This window comes from Seriola dumerili, unplaced genomic scaffold, assembly GCF_002260705.1.
Source record: "Seriola dumerili isolate Sdu_G_001 unplaced genomic scaffold, Sdu_1.0 BDQW01000111.1, whole genome shotgun sequence".
In the NCBI taxonomy this organism is placed as follows: domain Eukaryota; kingdom Metazoa; phylum Chordata; class Actinopteri; order Carangiformes; family Carangidae; genus Seriola; species Seriola dumerili.
This window is the reverse complement of record NW_019174366.1, coordinates 2,711,445-2,730,473: the sequence shown is the minus strand read 5'-3', so window position 1 is coordinate 2,730,473 and position 19,029 is coordinate 2,711,445. Positions and strand designations below refer to the sequence as shown.

The 19,029-nt window shown below is 42.8% G+C and overlaps 1 protein-coding gene across 1 annotated transcript in view; it reads right to left on the bottom strand.

The window, feature by feature from the left end:
- The window catches only part of LOC111223590 (myotubularin-related protein 1-like), a 16,038-nt gene extending 4,525 nt beyond the window's left edge, over positions 1 to 11,513 (bottom strand). The window contains exons 1-16 of the mRNA XM_022747794.1: positions 11,256 to 11,513; positions 9,629 to 9,734; positions 9,499 to 9,522; positions 7,532 to 7,555; positions 4,605 to 4,692; positions 4,381 to 4,475; positions 4,153 to 4,260; positions 3,966 to 4,064; positions 2,473 to 2,556; positions 2,166 to 2,315; positions 1,886 to 2,074; positions 1,608 to 1,793; positions 1,325 to 1,483; positions 1,155 to 1,202; positions 462 to 554; positions 230 to 343 (exon numbers count right to left, since the gene is read on the bottom strand). Coding sequence (XP_022603515.1) covers positions 230 to 343; positions 462 to 554; positions 1,155 to 1,202; positions 1,325 to 1,483; positions 1,608 to 1,793; positions 1,886 to 2,074; positions 2,166 to 2,315; positions 2,473 to 2,556; positions 3,966 to 4,064; positions 4,153 to 4,260; positions 4,381 to 4,475; positions 4,605 to 4,692; positions 7,532 to 7,555; positions 9,499 to 9,522; positions 9,629 to 9,734; positions 11,256 to 11,371 — 1,683 coding nt within the window. The 5' untranslated portion in view covers positions 11,372 to 11,513. The remainder of the gene's footprint in view (positions 1 to 229; positions 344 to 461; positions 555 to 1,154; positions 1,203 to 1,324; positions 1,484 to 1,607; positions 1,794 to 1,885; positions 2,075 to 2,165; positions 2,316 to 2,472; positions 2,557 to 3,965; positions 4,065 to 4,152; positions 4,261 to 4,380; positions 4,476 to 4,604; positions 4,693 to 7,531; positions 7,556 to 9,498; positions 9,523 to 9,628; positions 9,735 to 11,255) is intronic.
- Between the last annotated feature and the right edge of the window lie 7,516 nt (positions 11,514 to 19,029).

Here is a 19,029-nt window from a genome sequence, read left to right as displayed (position 1 = left end):
GGGGGGGGGGCACATGGAACAGTCAGATCAGAGTCACTGCTGTCAATCACTCACTCACTCTTGTCAGTCCGGCGCACATCTTACCTGTTAAATGCTATACGGATCCATACTCGGGGAGCAACAGTCGGTATCTCGGCGTGTCTGCACTCTGGCACAGACACGGAGGGGTTTACTGGGACCTGGATCCCCAGCCCCCCCCCCCCCCCGTTAACAGAGGAGTGGTACATACCTTGGCTGCCCTCTCCTCTTCACTGTTGTATAGGAATGTACCAAACAGACAGCTGTAGAGGTGGTCCAGCACAGTGATCAAGAACAACTCGTTGAACTCAAAGGCTGCTGGGAACTGTAGTCAGAGGAAGAGGAGTGGTTACCATTGTGATTGGATGGGTTCAGTGTTGGGTTATTATTTCTGCTAGCTGATGATGATGATGATGATGAAGATGATGATGAAGGCCTCTGACCTGGCGAGTCATCTGCCAAACACAGTCGATGAACTGGACGAAGAGGGGGGAGCGCTCCGAGTTAGCATGGTTCTCATCACCGTGACCCACGCGCTGCAACACAGAGACACACAGTCAGGAGACCTGAGGTCAGGTGATCACACATCTGTCGTCATGACTGCACACAGAGACACAAGCTGACTGTGTTACATCATCACTTCACATGTCTCAAAACAGGAAGCTTCCACCTGTTTCCATGAGAAAAACCTTGATGATGCCTCAATGTGAAAACTGTGAAGTTTTCTCTGGGGGACCTGCCTGTGGCGGCATGGTGATTTTTGATGTCTCGTTGTTATAACTCCAGCTGTTTGATAAGAATCCTGACCTGAAGACATCTACATGCCAATATGAAGTCACAGTCATAGCGCCACCTCTGGTTTACACTTGATATACAGGAACATGGGGCATGGCTTTTTTTCATTTCTGTTAAATAAATACATCCATGCGTGTCTTCCTGGGCTGGGCCATAACAAAGTGCATGAGTAATATTTTGATGACATGTTTGTCTCTGTGTCAGACCTCAGCACAAACTGATGCAGGTGTTAGACATCAAACCAGTGTAGCGACAGCTCTGGTATCAACACTGATGTTCAGCTGTGTTCGGTTCTGTTGGTTCTCGAGGATATGTATATGATGACTGTGATCTGAACTCACTGCAGCGAACTTGTGTCCAAAACTGATCCACTCCTTCTCCACCAGAACCTGCAGAAACACACACACACAGACATTAGAACAGTGCACAGATAAGATGCAGATGCAGTGTGTGTAGTTGAGTTAGAGTGTGTGTGTGATTGTGTGTGTGTATGTGTGTGTGTGTGTGTGACCTGGAAGCCTCTGAGTGTGCGGTAGTAGCTGTCCAGCATCAGCATGGCCAGAGAGGTGAGCTGAGCGGTTCTGTCCCAGCCGTCGCTGCAGTGAACCACCACCGACGTCTTCCCCGACTCCAGCTTATCAGCTACTTTAGCTGCTCCCGCTAACAGCAGCTGCACACAGCACAGGGTCACACAGCACATCAGACAGGAACACACTGATACTGTGTGTGTAACAAAGGTGTGTGTGTGTGTGTGTGTGCGTGTGTGTGCGCGTGTGTGTGTGTGTGTGGTGTACCCGGATGTACTCCAGCCAGTGAGTCTGGTCGATAGCAGAGTGCCAGTGAGCTTCATCTATGGTGGGATAAACCACGTCCTTCATCTTCCTCAGCGACTCCCTCATCACGTGGATGTTGGGGATGTCCAGGAAGTTCAGCTCCACGTTGGGGTAGTAACTCTCGCTCTCGAACCCTCCATCTTTGGCCTGAGTGAGGAGGAGGAGGACGTGAACAGAGTGTTTGATGAAGGTGCGGGGCGAGGGAGACGAACAACAACAACAACGCGTCTTCGTCGTACCTTGTTGGTGACGGCCACGCTGCTCTGCCGGGCGTCAAAGATGGTGAGCTTGTGGGACTGTGCGTTGGCGTCCATGATGATCTGGAGGAAGCGTTCGTCCTCTTTACAGCGACGGTCCGAAGGTCCGACTAGCGGCTGGCTGCAGCGCACGATGGTGGCCTGAGACTCGGGGTGGATCCAGGACAAGACCTGCAGGAAGAGCAGGACCACATCAGAACCAGGAGGACAACAACAAAACGACTCACAGCTCCGCCTCCGCCTGTGATTGGACGAGACTGACCGGGATGCGGTGCTTGGCTCTGAAGACGGCCACTCGTCTGATGTCTTCGTCTGCGATGTTGGTGGGGATGACCAGGACGGAGGGGTAGGTGTCGCACAGCTCATAGCTGGTGTTGATCTTACTGATGGTCCAGCTCTCGTTAGGGAGACCCTGCAAAACCACATCAGGCCACAAGCAGGAAACCATGAGACCATGGTGGAGACAGGTGCGACAGGTTCTACACTATAATGTCAGATCAGTTAGTCACTAATGGGCGGTGTTGGACAGGTGTGTTGTCCAGTCGGTGTTACGGGTGCTGTGCGGTCACCTGGCGCCTGTACTCTGCCGCTGGGTCGTACACCTTCCAGCCGTCCACAGGAAACTGCTCCTTGTACAGGAAGGCGAACAGCGGCTGCCAGAGGACGACACAGGAAGAACGTTACCTTCGGGTGCTTTATCATCAAACTGTATGGAAGAAACTGTCTAAACACACCAGCACGTACACCAGTGATGGAGTCTGAAGAGGAACAGGAGGACGTATAACCCTCTTTAACCTCAACTGCTTCTTTTTCTGAGAGTTTAGTTCACAGTGCGAGTGACAGTGACATGATCCCTCACCGGCCTCCCACCTCCCGTACACTTGTTGAGATGTGGAGTCCAGTCAAAGCAGTGTCACTGCTGCTGGTCTGTGAGCTGGTCTCTTCCTCTGGGCCACTGAAGTGTTTTTTTTTCTGCAGAGGTTCCTACAAACTAAATAATCTGGAGGATTTTCCATGAAGCAGAAGCTCTGTTCCCTCCTGTAACCCCGGGTGACTGTTTGAATGGATGATTTCTAAACAGATTTATTCAGGTTTGATGTCTTGATGACTGTTCTTGTGTTATTTTTCATATCACACATCTACAAAACAATAAAAGCCCACAATAGCTTGAAATAAAGCACTGCAGCAAAAAACAATAAAATCAAAAAAATCAATCGTTTTTCACGCTCTTATTTTGTGGGGAAAGCGGCTAAAGAGGAAGTGGTTGCGTGGGTAACTGTTGGGTAACTGACGGAGATCTATTTTTGCACCAGGCGCTGTGCCTGCTGGCCTGATGTGACCGTTTGTGTCTGTCACTCTCAACATGGAGAAAAAGTATAACAACATTCCTCAGGTCTCGAAGCGTCTTTAAAGTCTCCGACTGAAATATGTAGATATATCTCAGGATGTGGTGCGTCCCTGGGAATAATCACTGTGGATCTAAAACACACAGGTTTCTAAATATGACTCAAAAAAAAAAACGAAGTGGTCTGTTAGCTCAACTTGCCCCCCATGGGGCGTCATAGTGTGACCTCCTAAAGCTCTAACACACGTGATTTTTTCATATTGTTCAAACACAAGAATCAAACAACTCCTTCGACATGATAAAATCCCTGTGGACTGCTAACAACAGTTTTGGGAACTTGAAAGTTCTCATCACTTCTTCCTCGGGCCTGTCGTCGTCACAGGGTGCTCCCACTGGGGTAAGAAGTTGGGTGCTCATGACGTCCCTCCAGATCTGACCTGTCAAATCTTAGACTTACACTCAGAGCAGGGGGGTGAGTTTTGAGGTGATCCAGGACTAAGGTAGTCAGGGGTCGGGACTCACATCTCTCCCTCCATGTCTCCTGCCGCTCTGCCTCGCAGTCTGACCCCCCCCCCCCCCCGCAGGCTGAAAATGAAGCCCCGCCCATCACAGACTGAACAGCCTCTTCGAATTAAAAGCCAACGAGCAGATTCTGTCCCAACGTTCTCTCACATCAAATCAATCCAACAATAAAGAAGACATCTGAGTGACACTGACCAGGCTGTGGGAGAGGGGGAAGGCGTGTTTGGCCAGCGCCTGCACCACATCTGGATGACTCTCCTCTGTCTTGTAGGCAAACCTGGGACTCCTCATGTCCTGATGCGCAGAGGAAATTCATTTAAAAATCATAATACATGTGGTCAGATATTATAATGACCCATCTTGTTGACCAGCTACGTGTTACCTTGCAGACCAGCTCCAGGCCCTTGGTGTTCTCTCCCTGTGTGGAAACACTGATGGTCTCCAGTCTGCTGATGACTCCCAGGTTCACATCCAGGATGAACGGAGACTCCTGCACATGCGCACGCACACACACACACACACACACACTGACTTTAACACACAGGTACTCAATGAATCAATAAGCGATTGGCTGTAAACTGCAGAGTAAAGAGTGAGTGAAGTGCTGTACCCGCTCCACACTGCTGAAGTAGAGCTTGTAGTCTGTGATGGTCAGAGTCCCAGTAACCAGACCACTGAACGGACAGATGTACATCACATCCTTGACTGCGCGCACGCACACACACACACACACACACACACACACACACACACATGAGCGCGCAGGACAACGTATTGATTAATTGGCATGTGAGCGATAGTTCCTGGTGCTGTGTGTTGGTGTGGATGTGTTACCTGTGGTCTGGACGGTCTCTCCTGGCAGCAGAGGAACCTGGTTTTGGGACATCCTGACCTGAGCCCCGTATCTCAGAGCAGGAAGGTTCTGCAGTCAGCGCAGAGCAGTCAGCAACACCACAACGTGGACCAGAAACACCAATATTAGTATTACTGAACATGTTCCTGACGGGGTGATCATCAGACAGTGCTAACTAACACTACTAGCACAACTAGATAAACTAATTAAACTCTTTAAACAGCTGTCAGTGAGCTTTTCTCTACAGGAGCTCTTGTATTGTATTTATGTTGAAAACAAACTGACTGATGATGAAAAATGATGAAACCTGAACCTGTCAAAGAAAAATGAACCATGTCCTTCAGGTGTGTGGAAACAATATGACGGAGCATTAGGGCCACACGGAGGAAAAAGATCTGAAACTTTGGGGAAAAAACTCATAATATAACATCAGAAGCTTTAAGATGAGGAATGTGGAGCATCCTGTGAAGTTCTACTTTAGCACAGGTTCCACTAATAAGGAGAAACTTCATCTTGATGTTTTTTTCTCTGGAGACTTTACATTTTAATTCTGGTAATATTACGACTTTATTATCATAAAATTATGACTTTATTCTCAAGATTTCCGATTTCTTTTTTTTCCTGAATGTTGCCCTAACACTCCGTCGTAAGACAACAATGTGGATCTAACACTGTGTTAACACAAAGTAAATATATAATAAAATAAATAATTTGATAAATAAAGCAACTTGTTTGTGAGAACAACTGAACATCTTCTCTTCTGGCAGAATAAAATCTTAGATTCCAGCCTTTATTTACAGAACTGGCCAAAGGCCAGGACGTGGTCTGCTCTGAGTCCTGGTCCTAATCCAGCTGAAGGTCTATGGACAGAGCTGAGACTCTCAGCTGGGAGAACTGGAAGAGTTCAGTCAAAGCACCACCAGAGAAGAGTAGAGTTCTGATTAAGATCTACAGAGACTAAGTAAAAACATCAAGTGGGGCGTCCCAATACTTCTGTCCATGATGTTTTCAAATTATATGTCAAAAATCAAAAGCAGCGTGTCTGTTCTGTTATACATGGAGCAGAGAAGAGAGGACGACAGTTAGTAGTAAAATAATAATAGGAATATTTTTAAATATATAAATTTAAATAAATATAAGTTTGGACATAATTGTCTGTTAACACTCAGATATTTCAGATATTTAGTGCATTTAGAGGCTAATTTTTCAAGGGGAAAGAATGAGCATAACTCATGAAGAGATAACTTCAGATCACCTCTAGAACAACCCAAACAAATACTGTAGGTGCAACTTTCAGTTTTCTTTCATTATTAAGCTTTGCAGTGTTTTCATCTATAAAATTCAAGATTTTTTTTGTTTGTTCTTGTTTTATGGGCTACTAACTCCTATTATACTGTACACAAGTCTTTATTGAGTGACATATATAATTAGCTGAGGTTGTGCTGATTCTGAATCTGTGTAGCTCTTGGTGAAACTTTTAAAAATGACCCAAAAGTCTTATTGTTGTTATTTCCTCAGAGGAACAAAATGAAAAGTATGTTCCTTTAATATCCCTGTGGTAATAAAATCACCTTAAAGGGAGAAAGTCAGACGATAACAAAATAAATCAAAACATAATGAATATAGCGAAGTGGGGCTCGAGTGAGAGACTGATGAAAACACAGTGATGCAGCAGAGGCTGAAAAATCCTGACTTTCACTCCAAAGTTTGGACCAACCTGAAAAAAAACTCCAACAGAATTCAGATCAGCAGAGAGGAGGAGGAGGAGGAGGAGCAGGAGGAGGAGGAGGAGGAGGAGGCATGCAGACCAGGACAGGGTGAGGAGGGAGGAAACAGGAGGAAGGACAGACAGTGAGAGACTTGCCAAAGCAGTGGAAGGATGCTCAGAATCACTTTCTCCATGGTAACAAAGACCTTCATCATGTAAATCCTGGTGCAGGGTCGAGCCAGCATGGAGAAAGTGAGAGAAAGAGAGAAAGAGAGAGAGAGAGAGAGAGAGAGAAAGAGAGAGAGAGAGACGTTACACAGCAGACATTATTCCGTATGTAGCAAACAGTTCACCACTCCTCATCCCTGTGAGCTGTCAGGTGTTCCTGACCACTGAGCCCAGTGTCTGTGCTGGTGGAGCTCCACACTCCCAGTACATGCTCCCATTTCCACACTTCCACACGCGGATCAGGACTGATTTAGGTAGATACTGGACTCTTATATGTTTTTTTTTTTTGTTTTTTTTTACATCAGTACTTTGACTGGTCAGGTTTTAATTCACTGAATCCAGAAGTTGAAACTACATCTGGTTATTTTAGTCACAAAATATATCACTATAAGAACCAATCACAGCTGGACTGATTGATCAGCTGACAGTATCTAATCACAGTATCAGTATCAGTGTATACAGAGGCCACATGTATACTGTATTAAGGAGAGTCTCCACTCTGCCGATCACTGGAGGTCAGAGAGATGTTACAGAGTGGCGTGTCTTCACTCACGAACAATCTTTGGCAGAGAAGTTTCCCGGAGGACGATCGTTAGTATTTTATGGTTCTAACCTAATAATAATTATAACCTAATCAGTTCATCCTTGAGTCTAAGTGAACGTTTGTGCCAAATCTGAAGACGTTCTGTGCAGGCGTTACTGAGGTATCGTGTACAACCTGAGAACAACAGACCTAAAAACAGCATTGGACAAATCAAATGTTTGACCTGATGATGGAGAGGTTACTGCAGGTCAACCTCTGGAGCCCATCAACACCAGCACCACATTTACAACAATCAAAACTACAGATATTTGAGTCTGGACACATACAGTACATATAGTGTGTCTGTGACAGTGTGACAGTGTAGCAGTGTGACATTGTTCTGACAGCTTGTATTATCCATAAACAGCTGATGAGACTGAGGCTCTTACCCTGGGAATCAGCCTCTTGGACACCTGGAGGTTAAACATACCCGGTACATGTTGTTATTCCATCTCTCATTTAAACTGAGAACATCAGAGTGTGTATCTGTGACAGGTGCAGGAGCAAACACACACAAAGAGCCCAAAGCAAATCCACTAAGAGAAGCGAAGTGATACGACTGGGAGCTGCTGCAGGACAAGGAGAGAGCTGCAGGTCAGCCAAGCATAAACACAAGCAGCAGAGAAGATCTGATCGCTTCTACACAAGTGATCCATTAAACCCTAAACTGTGTCCTGGCTCCAGCCTGATCCACTGCAGGTGAGTCACTCCACAGACAGTGCACCTGTTAATAACCCTCAGACTGAAACCGCGTGTAGACAGTGGGGTCTGTGGATTAACCTGTGTAACAGTGTTTTCAGAAACACTGTTACATGGATTGTTTCGGACTAAACTCACCTGTGTTGTCCTGGGTTTGGAGGCAGAAACAGAGGGAGACATTTATCTCCACACCTGGACTTAATAAAACCAAAACTATATATGGAGAGGGACAACTACCCTTTACACTGACCCTTTAACAAACTCACTGTAAAGCCTTGTCTATAGTCATTTAAATGTGTTTTTACTAATGTAAACATTATGTTAAAAGCTGATCAACTGTCAGCTCCTTCATCTGTCCTGAGGTTAAGATGATGCTTCAGTCAGATTATCATTCTGTCCTCTCATCAGGAGCTGTGATTATACTGCAGTCTGCAGGGTTAACTCTGCTGCTTATGATGGAATATGATATAGAGCCACATTGGGGGAAAAAAAAAGAATCTGAAATGACCCGAATAAAGTCCCAAATTTGAGAGTAAAATCCAAATTTTACAAGAAAAAAGTCATATTACAAAAATAAAATCATAATTTTACAAGGATAAAGTCATAATATTAAGAGAAGGAAATACCAGAAGCTTTAAAATGAGAAACATGGAGCATCCTGTGAAGCTCTAATTTAGCACAGGTTTCACTAATAAGGAGATAATTCATTTTTTAGCTCATCAGCATCATCAGGACAGTGAAAAGATAGTGAAGAAACTGAGTCTATTCTATTGTTAGACAGACAAACAGCAGCTGCCAGAAGCAGCTCAGGCTGCCACTGACTGTCCTTTTCACCTGTTTGGTTGGTTGTGAGTAACATTCCTAACACAGTAACACTTTCCTTGAAATATTACGATTTTATTCTGAAAATTACGACTTTATTCACGCAATTTCAGATTTCTTTTTTTTTTTCTCAATGTGGCCCTAATACCCCGTCATAGCTCCTTCTCCTAAACCCAGCAGGTTAAGACTGAGTGTCTGCTTTTAGGTTCTCATTGTGTTCCATGTTGTTTTAATATGCTGTGACAATAAAGTATCTATCTATCTATAATGAATAAATGGATGTACAGACAGGTGTTTCCATCAATGAGGGAAGGTTAAACGACACAAACATCTCTGTGTATTCACCAACTCCACAAACTGCCGCCTCTGAAATGATCACACAAACTGAAGTTGCAATAGACTGATTTAATTTTAACTTGGTGTACCTAATAAACTGACAACTACAGTAAGTGTACATTTAAATGGTCTCTCATTAGCAGCTTATTCAGCACTTATATACAGCAGTATATACAGCAGTATACAGCAGTGATTATTATTATTGTGTTTAGAGTTTGACCCACAGCAGATCATGCTGCACACTGGACTGAACTTCCTGTACCAAGGTTTCAGGATGATAATTCATGATGTCACAGCTCTACCTGCTGTACACATGTGTGTTTAGCAGCTGCTGGCAGGCAGAGGCAGAGGAGAACAGTACAGCAGCTCAGCAGCGGCTCATCTACACAACGACAACAGCTGTGACACACTGACACACACATAACACACAAAGCTCTGCCCACACACATATACATATACAGCACACGTGTACACACACACACTGCTGTTTCTGTCTTACCATGAAATCTGGTCGTCTCCCAGCCTGACAGTTACAAAACACACCGATGAGAAACACTGTCAGCACATTGAGTGTGTGTGCGCGTGTGTGTGTGTGCGTGTGTACGTGTGTGTGTGTGTGTGTCAGCTACCTTGTTATCCCTGTTTGCGATGTCAGGTGGGACTGATCCTGAGATCTGACTGGAGATGGTGGCTGCGATCAGCTGTTTACACCACTCCACATGAGAACCTGAGGGACTGAGCACAGAGACACAAACAGCTGATACACACTTAGACACACTCACACTGTTTTCTTTGCTGTTACACCAAAATCTGTCATATGATTACTGAATAAATGTACTTAAAGATTCCTTGATTCCGATTGGCTGCTGGGTTCCAGTGTCACCACCATGATCTCACACTGACCTCAGATCAGTTCTCATGCTCTTTGCAGAAACAAACTGTAAATGTGTAACAGCCTCCTTGAGGTGGAACAGGAAGAGGGAGTGTTGTGGTATTTCTGTAATCACTGTATCCGACTGCAGTTCAGTCTCTTTAACTCGGCCTATTACTTTTCTATCAGCTGTTTTTCTATTTATAACATCATATGAAATTATGTGGAAATTTCTTATAACAACTTTCCATCTTGTTATAGTTGAACATGTTGACTTGTTGCCATAAAAATGAAAGTTATAACTACAATCGTGTAATATGTAATTAGTGATAAAAAAAAAAATCTCATTATAATTAGATCCTGATCATGTTATTAAGTAGTTCACGTTATAAGGACATATTTTCTCCTTATAGGGGTCTTGAGGTGGCTCCTGTATTTGTATCTAATCTTGAGGCCCAGTCTTAAAGAATAGCTTTAATCAAAACCTGGTTTTAGAGTCCTGGGGAAACTCACAGAGGTTTTTAATGAACCTGATTGGATTTGTGCTCAGGTTGGACTTGGTGGAGCTATACTGGAAACTATGTGAGGTCACTAATCTTAAGGTACCAGTAACACTAATGAAGTGTGAGTTATTTTACCTTCACAGGTTCAATTAGATAGACAGGGATGTGTCATCCTAACCAGAGGCTGATGAGTGAGAACACCTTCAGGACTTTATCATTAATAGTTCATCTGATATTATTCTTACAAGATGTTACATGATATTCTTGAATAAATCTGAATTTGATCAAATTATAATTAAACAGGTCCAGGTGAGTCTCCAGGTGTCAGTTCGAAGCTTCTACCTTCAGATGATTTAACTGATTTTATTTACTTATTTATTTTAATAAAATGTCACTTACTGTAAAACCGTATGTCAATAAATTGAGAGTTGTTGGACGGACACATCTGTAAACATTAGCATCAACCACAGTTGATCATACTGAGCTAACTGAGTTAGTTGTAACTACTAGCTACAGGTCTGTTATACTGAGCTGCTACCGCTAACCACCGCTAGCTGCTAATGCTAACTATCTGTTAGCAACTGGTAGACCACTGTTTATGTTAGCCTGTCTTACCCTTCTTCTTCTACGGTGTTGGGATGTAGATAACACCGTAAGCTCCTGTACTGTTCCGCCACACCAAACTCCAGCTACAAATCTGCTGATTTAGTCTTTGGAAATGACTCGTTTTAAAACTTCAATAAATAAACGTTACTGTGTGTAAACTGTGTCGACAGATATATTATCCTCTTCATTCAGGATAATAATAATATAATATAACATAATAAATGGACAGTTAGACGTCGAAGTTTCACATCCTCCTGTCACACGGAGCCTGCTCACCTCTCCACAGTCTCACCGGCCGCTGGTCCGCAGGTCGTCGAGCTCCACGGCTTTCTGTTGGGCCCTGCTCCGTCCGCCGCCCCGGCAGCTCCGGCAGCTCCGGCCTGTTTCTCCATCAGTGTTGACTCCCCGGGTCAGTAGGGGCGGGGGAGGTCCACTTCCTCTGGTATGTGGATGAGGATGAAGTGAAGCTGGGTCTGATCCAGTACCCGCCCTCTGTATGGGTTTGTGTGTGTGTGTGTGTGTGTGTGTGTGTGTGTTGTGTAAGGTCCGGGACGGTGTGTGTGTTTGTATGGTTTCCTCTCCTCTGGTTGTTGTTCTTCCTCCTCACTGACTCTTTCGCATCTCTTCCTCCCTCTGTAGCCCCGCCCACTAACAGCCCGCCACAGATGGAGGGTGAAGAGGATGAAGAGGATGGGGAGGATGAGAGTGGGGACCCGCTTTCACGGTCCTGACACGTCCAGCCAGCTGCAGCTTCTCATCTGGTTTCATGGTCACAGCTGGACACAGATGTGGTTTAGTCCGACTGCTGTGTGCTCATTTCCTCTTACAGGATGTGGATTCTAATGTGAAACTCAATGCAACCTTTCATATAGAGATCCCGCTGTACCGCCGTTAAAAAGCTGTCTTTGCTCATTTACACTGCAGCAAACAACGCCTCAGAGTTTGATAATAAACCAGTCTCTATCCACACAGCAATTTTATTAATTCACCCTGAATCAAGCTGCACTGTAATAACATTTCTGATGTCTCAGCTGCAATGGATCTAAAATGAACTAGTATGTGGAACACACCACCCACTGGCATTATTGTGCTGCAGTGACAGCCTCCACCTCTGGTCTCCTCCACCAGATGTGGGTTTTGCTCCCATTCAGACACAAAAGCTTATAGATCTTCCTTTCTCCTCCTACAGACACAAAAGACACAGGGAAATATTATTACTCATGTGTCACTTATTATTTTTAGTTTTAATCACTCATGAGTGTTCATGTTTGTTTACTTACCTAATAAAATATGATCATGTGTAACTATTTATTGCCAGTTTAATCAAAAGTATAGTGATTTATTAGTTATTATGCTAGAAGACGGTGGTGTATGTGGTCAAATTGCACACTTCAGGATATAGTCAAACATAGAACTGAATCGGTGGGAAGCTACTGATATTTAACCTTTTAATGAACAACTGAGGAACATCTGACATCAAGTACCCAGAACATGAGATAATGGTGTCCAGGTAGAGATGATACAAAAATCAGTTCACAACTGAGACAATTCAGTTCAGTCCCAGGACTGGACCAGGTTTTGTTGCTGTGTTTTTTGATTTTATTTGCAATAAAGCTTCATCACCTTGAACTCACAAGACTGCTGTTTTAACTGAGTCTACAAACTGTGTCATAGAGGATCTGAACTCACCTGACCCAAGTGAAGAGTCCTCTCCCACAACACAGGAGGCCAGTTAGAGAAAATAGTCCATAAAAGAACTCAAAGCATTGAAGGAAGTTTTTTTTTTTTTTTTTTTTTAATAGAAGATTTTGAATATTGGACTGAATATTGATGAAAATTGTGATTATGAGACACAATCTTAAACAGCATGGATGAGGTTTTGATTCGACCTGGGCAAATCCTGCCAGATGGATGGAAACCTCAGGACAGGAAGATTCCTCTTCCAGGGCTTCATAGAGTTTAAGGCAAAATTTATACAAATCTGATCAGAATGCAGAAATGATATCATTCATTTTAATTGCAGTGAGGTCCTAACATGTTTTAGAGGACTAGAATGAGACAAGGGACTCACAGCTTTTCTCAGCTGCTTTAGCAAAGTTGCTGAATGAAAATCTGAAAACAATGAAATTCTCACAGCAGTTCATGTATTTCATCTGCTTTCACACCAATTCCAATGTTTATATATTTTCTTTAGTTGACGCGGTGATGCATTGATGAGCTGAATGGGATAACCTGCATTTCTAATAAAAAAGAGTCAATGAGAGTCCTATGGATACGTCACAATGGAGATGTAAGATTTTACCTGGCAACCCAGAAGTTCTTATCAATGTCTCATAATTGATCTATAATGCATGAGTAAATGATTGAACAATTCAAAATGCCACTAATTATACCTTACAAACCCTTTATAAACCGTGCTTTATTATAAAGTATTACTAATGAATCCATTAAGTGGCTGTGAGGGATGTTTAGCTTTATTATTGGGTCACTGTACATGAGTCTGAATGATATGAGACATGATCACAGTTGAGTCAAACAAACAAAGAGCCAGAGACAGACGTACTTAAATTAATTTAATCAGTAATATTTACATAACAGGAGCTATCCAACAAACTGTGGAGAGGATATAACATGATTAAAAGACATACATGTGAAATGTGCTCTGACTCCATCTTTCTGCTGAGACCAAAAAGATGCTGAAACACATTTCCTGTGTATTCATTAGAAAGCAGGCTATATTATGACACAAACCCCTCAAACTACAATCCGCTATGTTAATGAAAGTCAAACTGAAATGAACAACGACACAGGTACTTGTCAGATTCATTACCACAGAGCCAGAGTGAATCTAAAGACCATCAGAGAACTGAGAGGAAGATGTCAACGGTCTGTGACAAGTGAACAGATCCAGAAGCTTCTGCCTTTTATCCTGGGTTATTAGCAAGTACAAAAAAAAACAAAAACAAAAAAAAAAAAATTATTCCTCAAAAAGAAAACATTTACCCAATGGAGCAGAAATCCACAATTTATACCAACAATTTCTGAACCAACATTACTTTCCTTTTTTTATAAAACTGTAAGATTTTACACTACACAAAATAATTGTATTTTACAACAATAGAACTTTAGACAGTAAAATAGGTTTTGATTGAGGTAATTACATCATGGTGCTTGTACAAAGTAAAAAATAAAAAAAATAGATTTTCATCTGTTTTCCCCTAAAAACACAACCACCCGACCAACACACGTTTAAAGTGGCTGTCTCTGCTGTTTTACCTCTGACCCTCCTCAGTGAGACCAAACCTCACCTCAGACACAAATTCACCTGTTTGTGAACAGGAACCAGGTTGTTCTCTCTACTCCACCCACTCCACCGCAGAGAGGTCATGTTTGAGATCTGACGTACTCGCAGGTGGCCCCTCCTCTCAGACTTCACCTAGGTACACCCCTGATTCTGTTCAAGTTTCCCCCAGTGATGATGGACGGCTTTGGCGACACCTGCTGGCCAATCCATGGAATTACATGCGTATGGTTGATATCTGGAAGGACTAGGGATGGGTTGTACTTGAAAATGACTACTTTGTACAATTGTGCTGGTATTTTTGAAAAGCAGTTCATACCCTGCCCCCTCTCTCACCTCAACCCAGCTGGCCAATCACGGTGAAGCAGATGTGAACATTGGATTGTTGGTTTCAGAAAGTTACAGAAATGGTCGAAGATTCTTTCTCCAATCCAATCCACAAGAGTAAAGTTCTCCCATGACCAGGCCTCATTTATGTTGAAGTGAGACACTGAAACTTCTTGCCATGACACTTCTGCTTTTAAAGGTCAATTCTGCCTTGAGGGTAACATAACTTCTGCAACCAACACTACTATTAACTATTCTCCCAGTCAATGTTGAAGTTTGGAAACTCAACTGAGAACCCTGTGGGTCCTAGAACAGTCAGGGAATGTACCTTTAAAGGGTGGAACTGACATCTTTGACAGTTAAAGGGTACGTTGACACTGATATTTGCTCAGTAACAAAAGGTCATGATGTATTAACCAACAGGGTTCATTAAAGATCAGGTAGTTTGCAGTTTTCCTTGATCTGTTCCTGTCCCACACAGTGCAGGATTCAGGGGGATAAGGAGAGGCTTCCTTTAATGCAGGTAGAGGTGCCCAGGTAAACCTTGTTACCAGAGGACTTCCTGTAGTGACCTCCCACCTGATCCCACTTCAAACAAACCCAAAAACCAAAAGCATTGTCCCAAATCAGAGCGTACGAGGCCGGAACCAGCACCACAGCAGTCAAGCTCAAACATGACAGAAGGTGATTCTCTCAAGAATCAAGGCACAAATCTGGACATGACCTGACGCACTTCACAAAATGACTTATTACACCTCATTCACAACTGAAACTGTCGCACTGCACGTACAATACATCATCATCACTGCTTCCAACTTGCTGGAAATCCAATCAGCTGGAGTCTAGGCTGGTTTTTCCGTGTCTTCCTGACTCCAATTCCTCTCTCACCACAAAGGCTGCTGACTTTAAATTCAGGGATACTGTAGAGAAGCACAGTGGGAGGAGCTTTATAAAGTATCCATGGTTCCAGAAGTAAGCTTCAAATTCTGTGGAGCTAACAAGAACTCCCAATGGGCATTTTGGTACGAAATATCCAATCACCAATCTTAAATCTTGTTGCCTGTGTTGATAACGGCAGCTTGAAATTGGGGACTTTGCTTTTTAAAAACCTTAAAAACAAGTGCAGGTTAAAGTTCAAACCAGGACAGCATCTAAACCATGTTCACCCCAGGTAAGTAGAAGGGTTTGCTGGTCTGCTGAACACCAGTGCATGACTGAACAGGAAAGACAGTTGGGTTTTTGCACCATAATATTCATTTTTGAAGGGTGTTTCGTCATCACAGCTGCTAATTACAGAGGGAAAATCCTCCCGGAACCAGCTGCTCCTCACACTCTGCATCATCACTGGGCACTTTAACAAACCAGGCAGCATATCTGTAAAACGGTCTGCCTAGAGTGGCATGTCGTCTGTACTGACAAAAACTAATGTAATTAAAGAAAAAACCCTCAAAGTCTCAAGGAGTCAATGTAAACACAACGTGGTCTTGAGAAAATGCTAATGGGTTTTTTGGTATCTATCAGTCCTCTGGTCTCTTTAGAGAGAACTGCTGGGTTATTGTAATAGTAACTCATTTGTGACAGAGGTGTCTATACAATGTTAAACCTGTGGTGAAAGGGGGACTGATCTACAGTGGTGATCCATACAGACATCCAGGTGTATCTACCCAGCGCCACAGCAAAGCACTGTAGCAGCGTTAAAGCTAAACTGCTACCTAGACCACACCTGAAGCTTTGTTTAGTTCTTATTCATTGGTTTTATTGGTGATGGATCCCACAGCTGGAACCGCCAATCAGGATTTTTTTCTGATGGATGATGATGATGTGGTGGCAACACAAAGTCTACACTTCAGTCCTGGTAGTCCAGCCCCAGTTATTGATCAAGTGGCCCGGGTTGGAACAAAGAACCAGACGCCGAGGACTACCAGACGTTTCTCATTTGACTGACTGAACACACACGGTAGAAATAAACAGTTCTGTCATCATCTGACAGATTGAGTGATACAGTACGGACATCGTGATGTTTTACCACAATGCTGGCCATGATTCCTCTGAGTTTGTGTCAGTTGGTTTCAAACTAACTAGAAGGGGAACTTTTGGAGTTAGCAGCAAAATCCTCATCAGGCTATTTCTAAAAATCTTTAAATTCCATTGTCATAACAGAGAAACTTGATTCTGTTTCCATCACACGCACACACACACTGATGTCCATGTGATGTCCTGAGTTTGACTCTTCACACTGTTGTGTAGAAACCAGCTCCATGACAGCACAGAAACCCAAACACACAACTATCACAGCAGGTGCTTTTTGGACAGGTCGGGTTTCAGCTCCTTCTACTGGAGGGTTTTATGGAAGCTCATTTGAGTCAGGGAGGAAAAAAAGTAAAATGATCATAATAAAGGATAAAAATAAAAAATACACACAGTAGGTCAAAATTAATGACATATTAGTTAGGTAGAACTTTACGTAAATTTATTTCACTTAAATGTTTTAAAAGTCTAAATCTGTGCTGTAGAATTTAGAGATAGTAGGTCATACCTTTAAGGCTGTGAATCAAAACAATGACAAAATCCAATAAACTGACTTTAGTTTATCTGATTAAATAATTTACTCATAAAAAACAACACAATTTTAATTTAGAATGTCAATCATACATAACTGATTAAATATGTCATTGTTTGAAAACAGTCCCCTAAAACTTTAACATAAAATTATTTTGCAGTTTCTATCACTTTATTTATTTTTCATTTTTCTGGCAGAAATGATCTTCCATAGTTTGATTTATTACTTGCTACAGAAGTCAAGGATAATTTCCTGAAGTTTACAGCACAGGTCTTTTAGCTTCCCCATCATCATATTAGTTATGATGACATGTTTTCTTGACGTATAGGGAGAAGCTACAAACATGGAGTCCAATAAGATGCAGAGAGGAGCGGAGAGACAACTAAACTAGTTGTTGTAAACAACACAATTATCTTGTCCAATCAAATAACTGGAGAATGTGCATGTAAAATAACTAAAACTGTCCCACCTGATGTCCAATTGAAACGCGGGAAACTCTTGGATACAAAACCACCACCTGTCCAAAAGACACGTGTGTGCTGTTCGCTCACATGTGAGATTTCACACTGGATTTTTCAGTGAGGGAGGTTTGAATATCTACAAACAGGCTGATTTACAAAAAGAGTTTGTTTTTTTTTGTTTTTTTTTTCCGTTTTTGCTCACTGTCCCTAAAACCGTGTGCTGGTAACAAACATCTTGGCATGGTAAGGCTATCATGGACCTGGTCTGGGTTCTCCATCCAGGGCCTGTGTTTAGTGAGACCATAAAGGTACGAGAGGTGATGCAGGATCAGAGGCCAGCACCACTTCATTCCCCTAAACTATCTTGAGCACCTGAAATACATTTCAAACGGTATCAAAGCTGCATTCATAAAAGTAAATCACTGATTGGTTGTAACCAAACTCTTCCTATTGGCTAGAACTGTATTTGCTTAGGAAGTGCTGGAAAATACTGCAGAACATGCGGGACAGAGACAACTCTAGCTTCCATCCACATCAACACATCCAGCTCTGACCCGACACCTGATTTATACACTTAGCTGGAGTCGGGACTTCCGCTGCAGGAGCTCCAGGCCTCGGACCCTCCAGCATCAGCTCTGCAGCCTCTGCTCCTCATGGGATAGGCCAACACTCAGTGCAGCAGGTAGGAAGAAGTGTGAGAAGTGAGAGTTGTAGAACATGTTGATTAGCATTACGCTTTGTTCACAGAGGACACCAGCGGCTGTGCAGCAGGACGAAGGCAGGAAGAGACGGGCTGAGTGTGTCACCTGATCCGCTGCATTTACATTTCAATCACTCATCTTGAATTCGGGGGCGGTTACGCTAATTTATTTAGGTAACCCTGAACATTATATTAAAGTGAATTTGACCAACAGCTTGTGTGGGCAGACAGCAGGAGGAGACAGTAGGTGGTGTGTGTTTGGATTTGAGGACTAATTTGATCATTTGATTCTTCTCCTGCTGGTCCAACAACATGTGATCCAGATCTGATTTTAATTCAGAATAATGTTAGAGCTTTTGCTTCAGTTTTTTTTTAATTTTTTTTTTACTTCTTATCATTATGGTTTTATCACTTTAATCAAAATGTTTATTGACTTTCATTCATCATTTTACTGTTTTATTGTAGTAAATCTTTAATCTGCACATCTTTTTTTTGTGTGTGTGTTGTTTTACTCTTGCTCTGTGAAATACTTCAGGCTACATGTTTGTATGAAAGGTGCTGTATGAATAAAGTTGAGTCGTGGATGCCAACAGTCTGCAGCTCTCTACAGCAGTGGCAAATTAGACCACAGACCGCCGTCTGATAAGATTTTTACTTTTTACGTTTTATTACAGAAAGTGCTTGAAACCAAAATATTCATA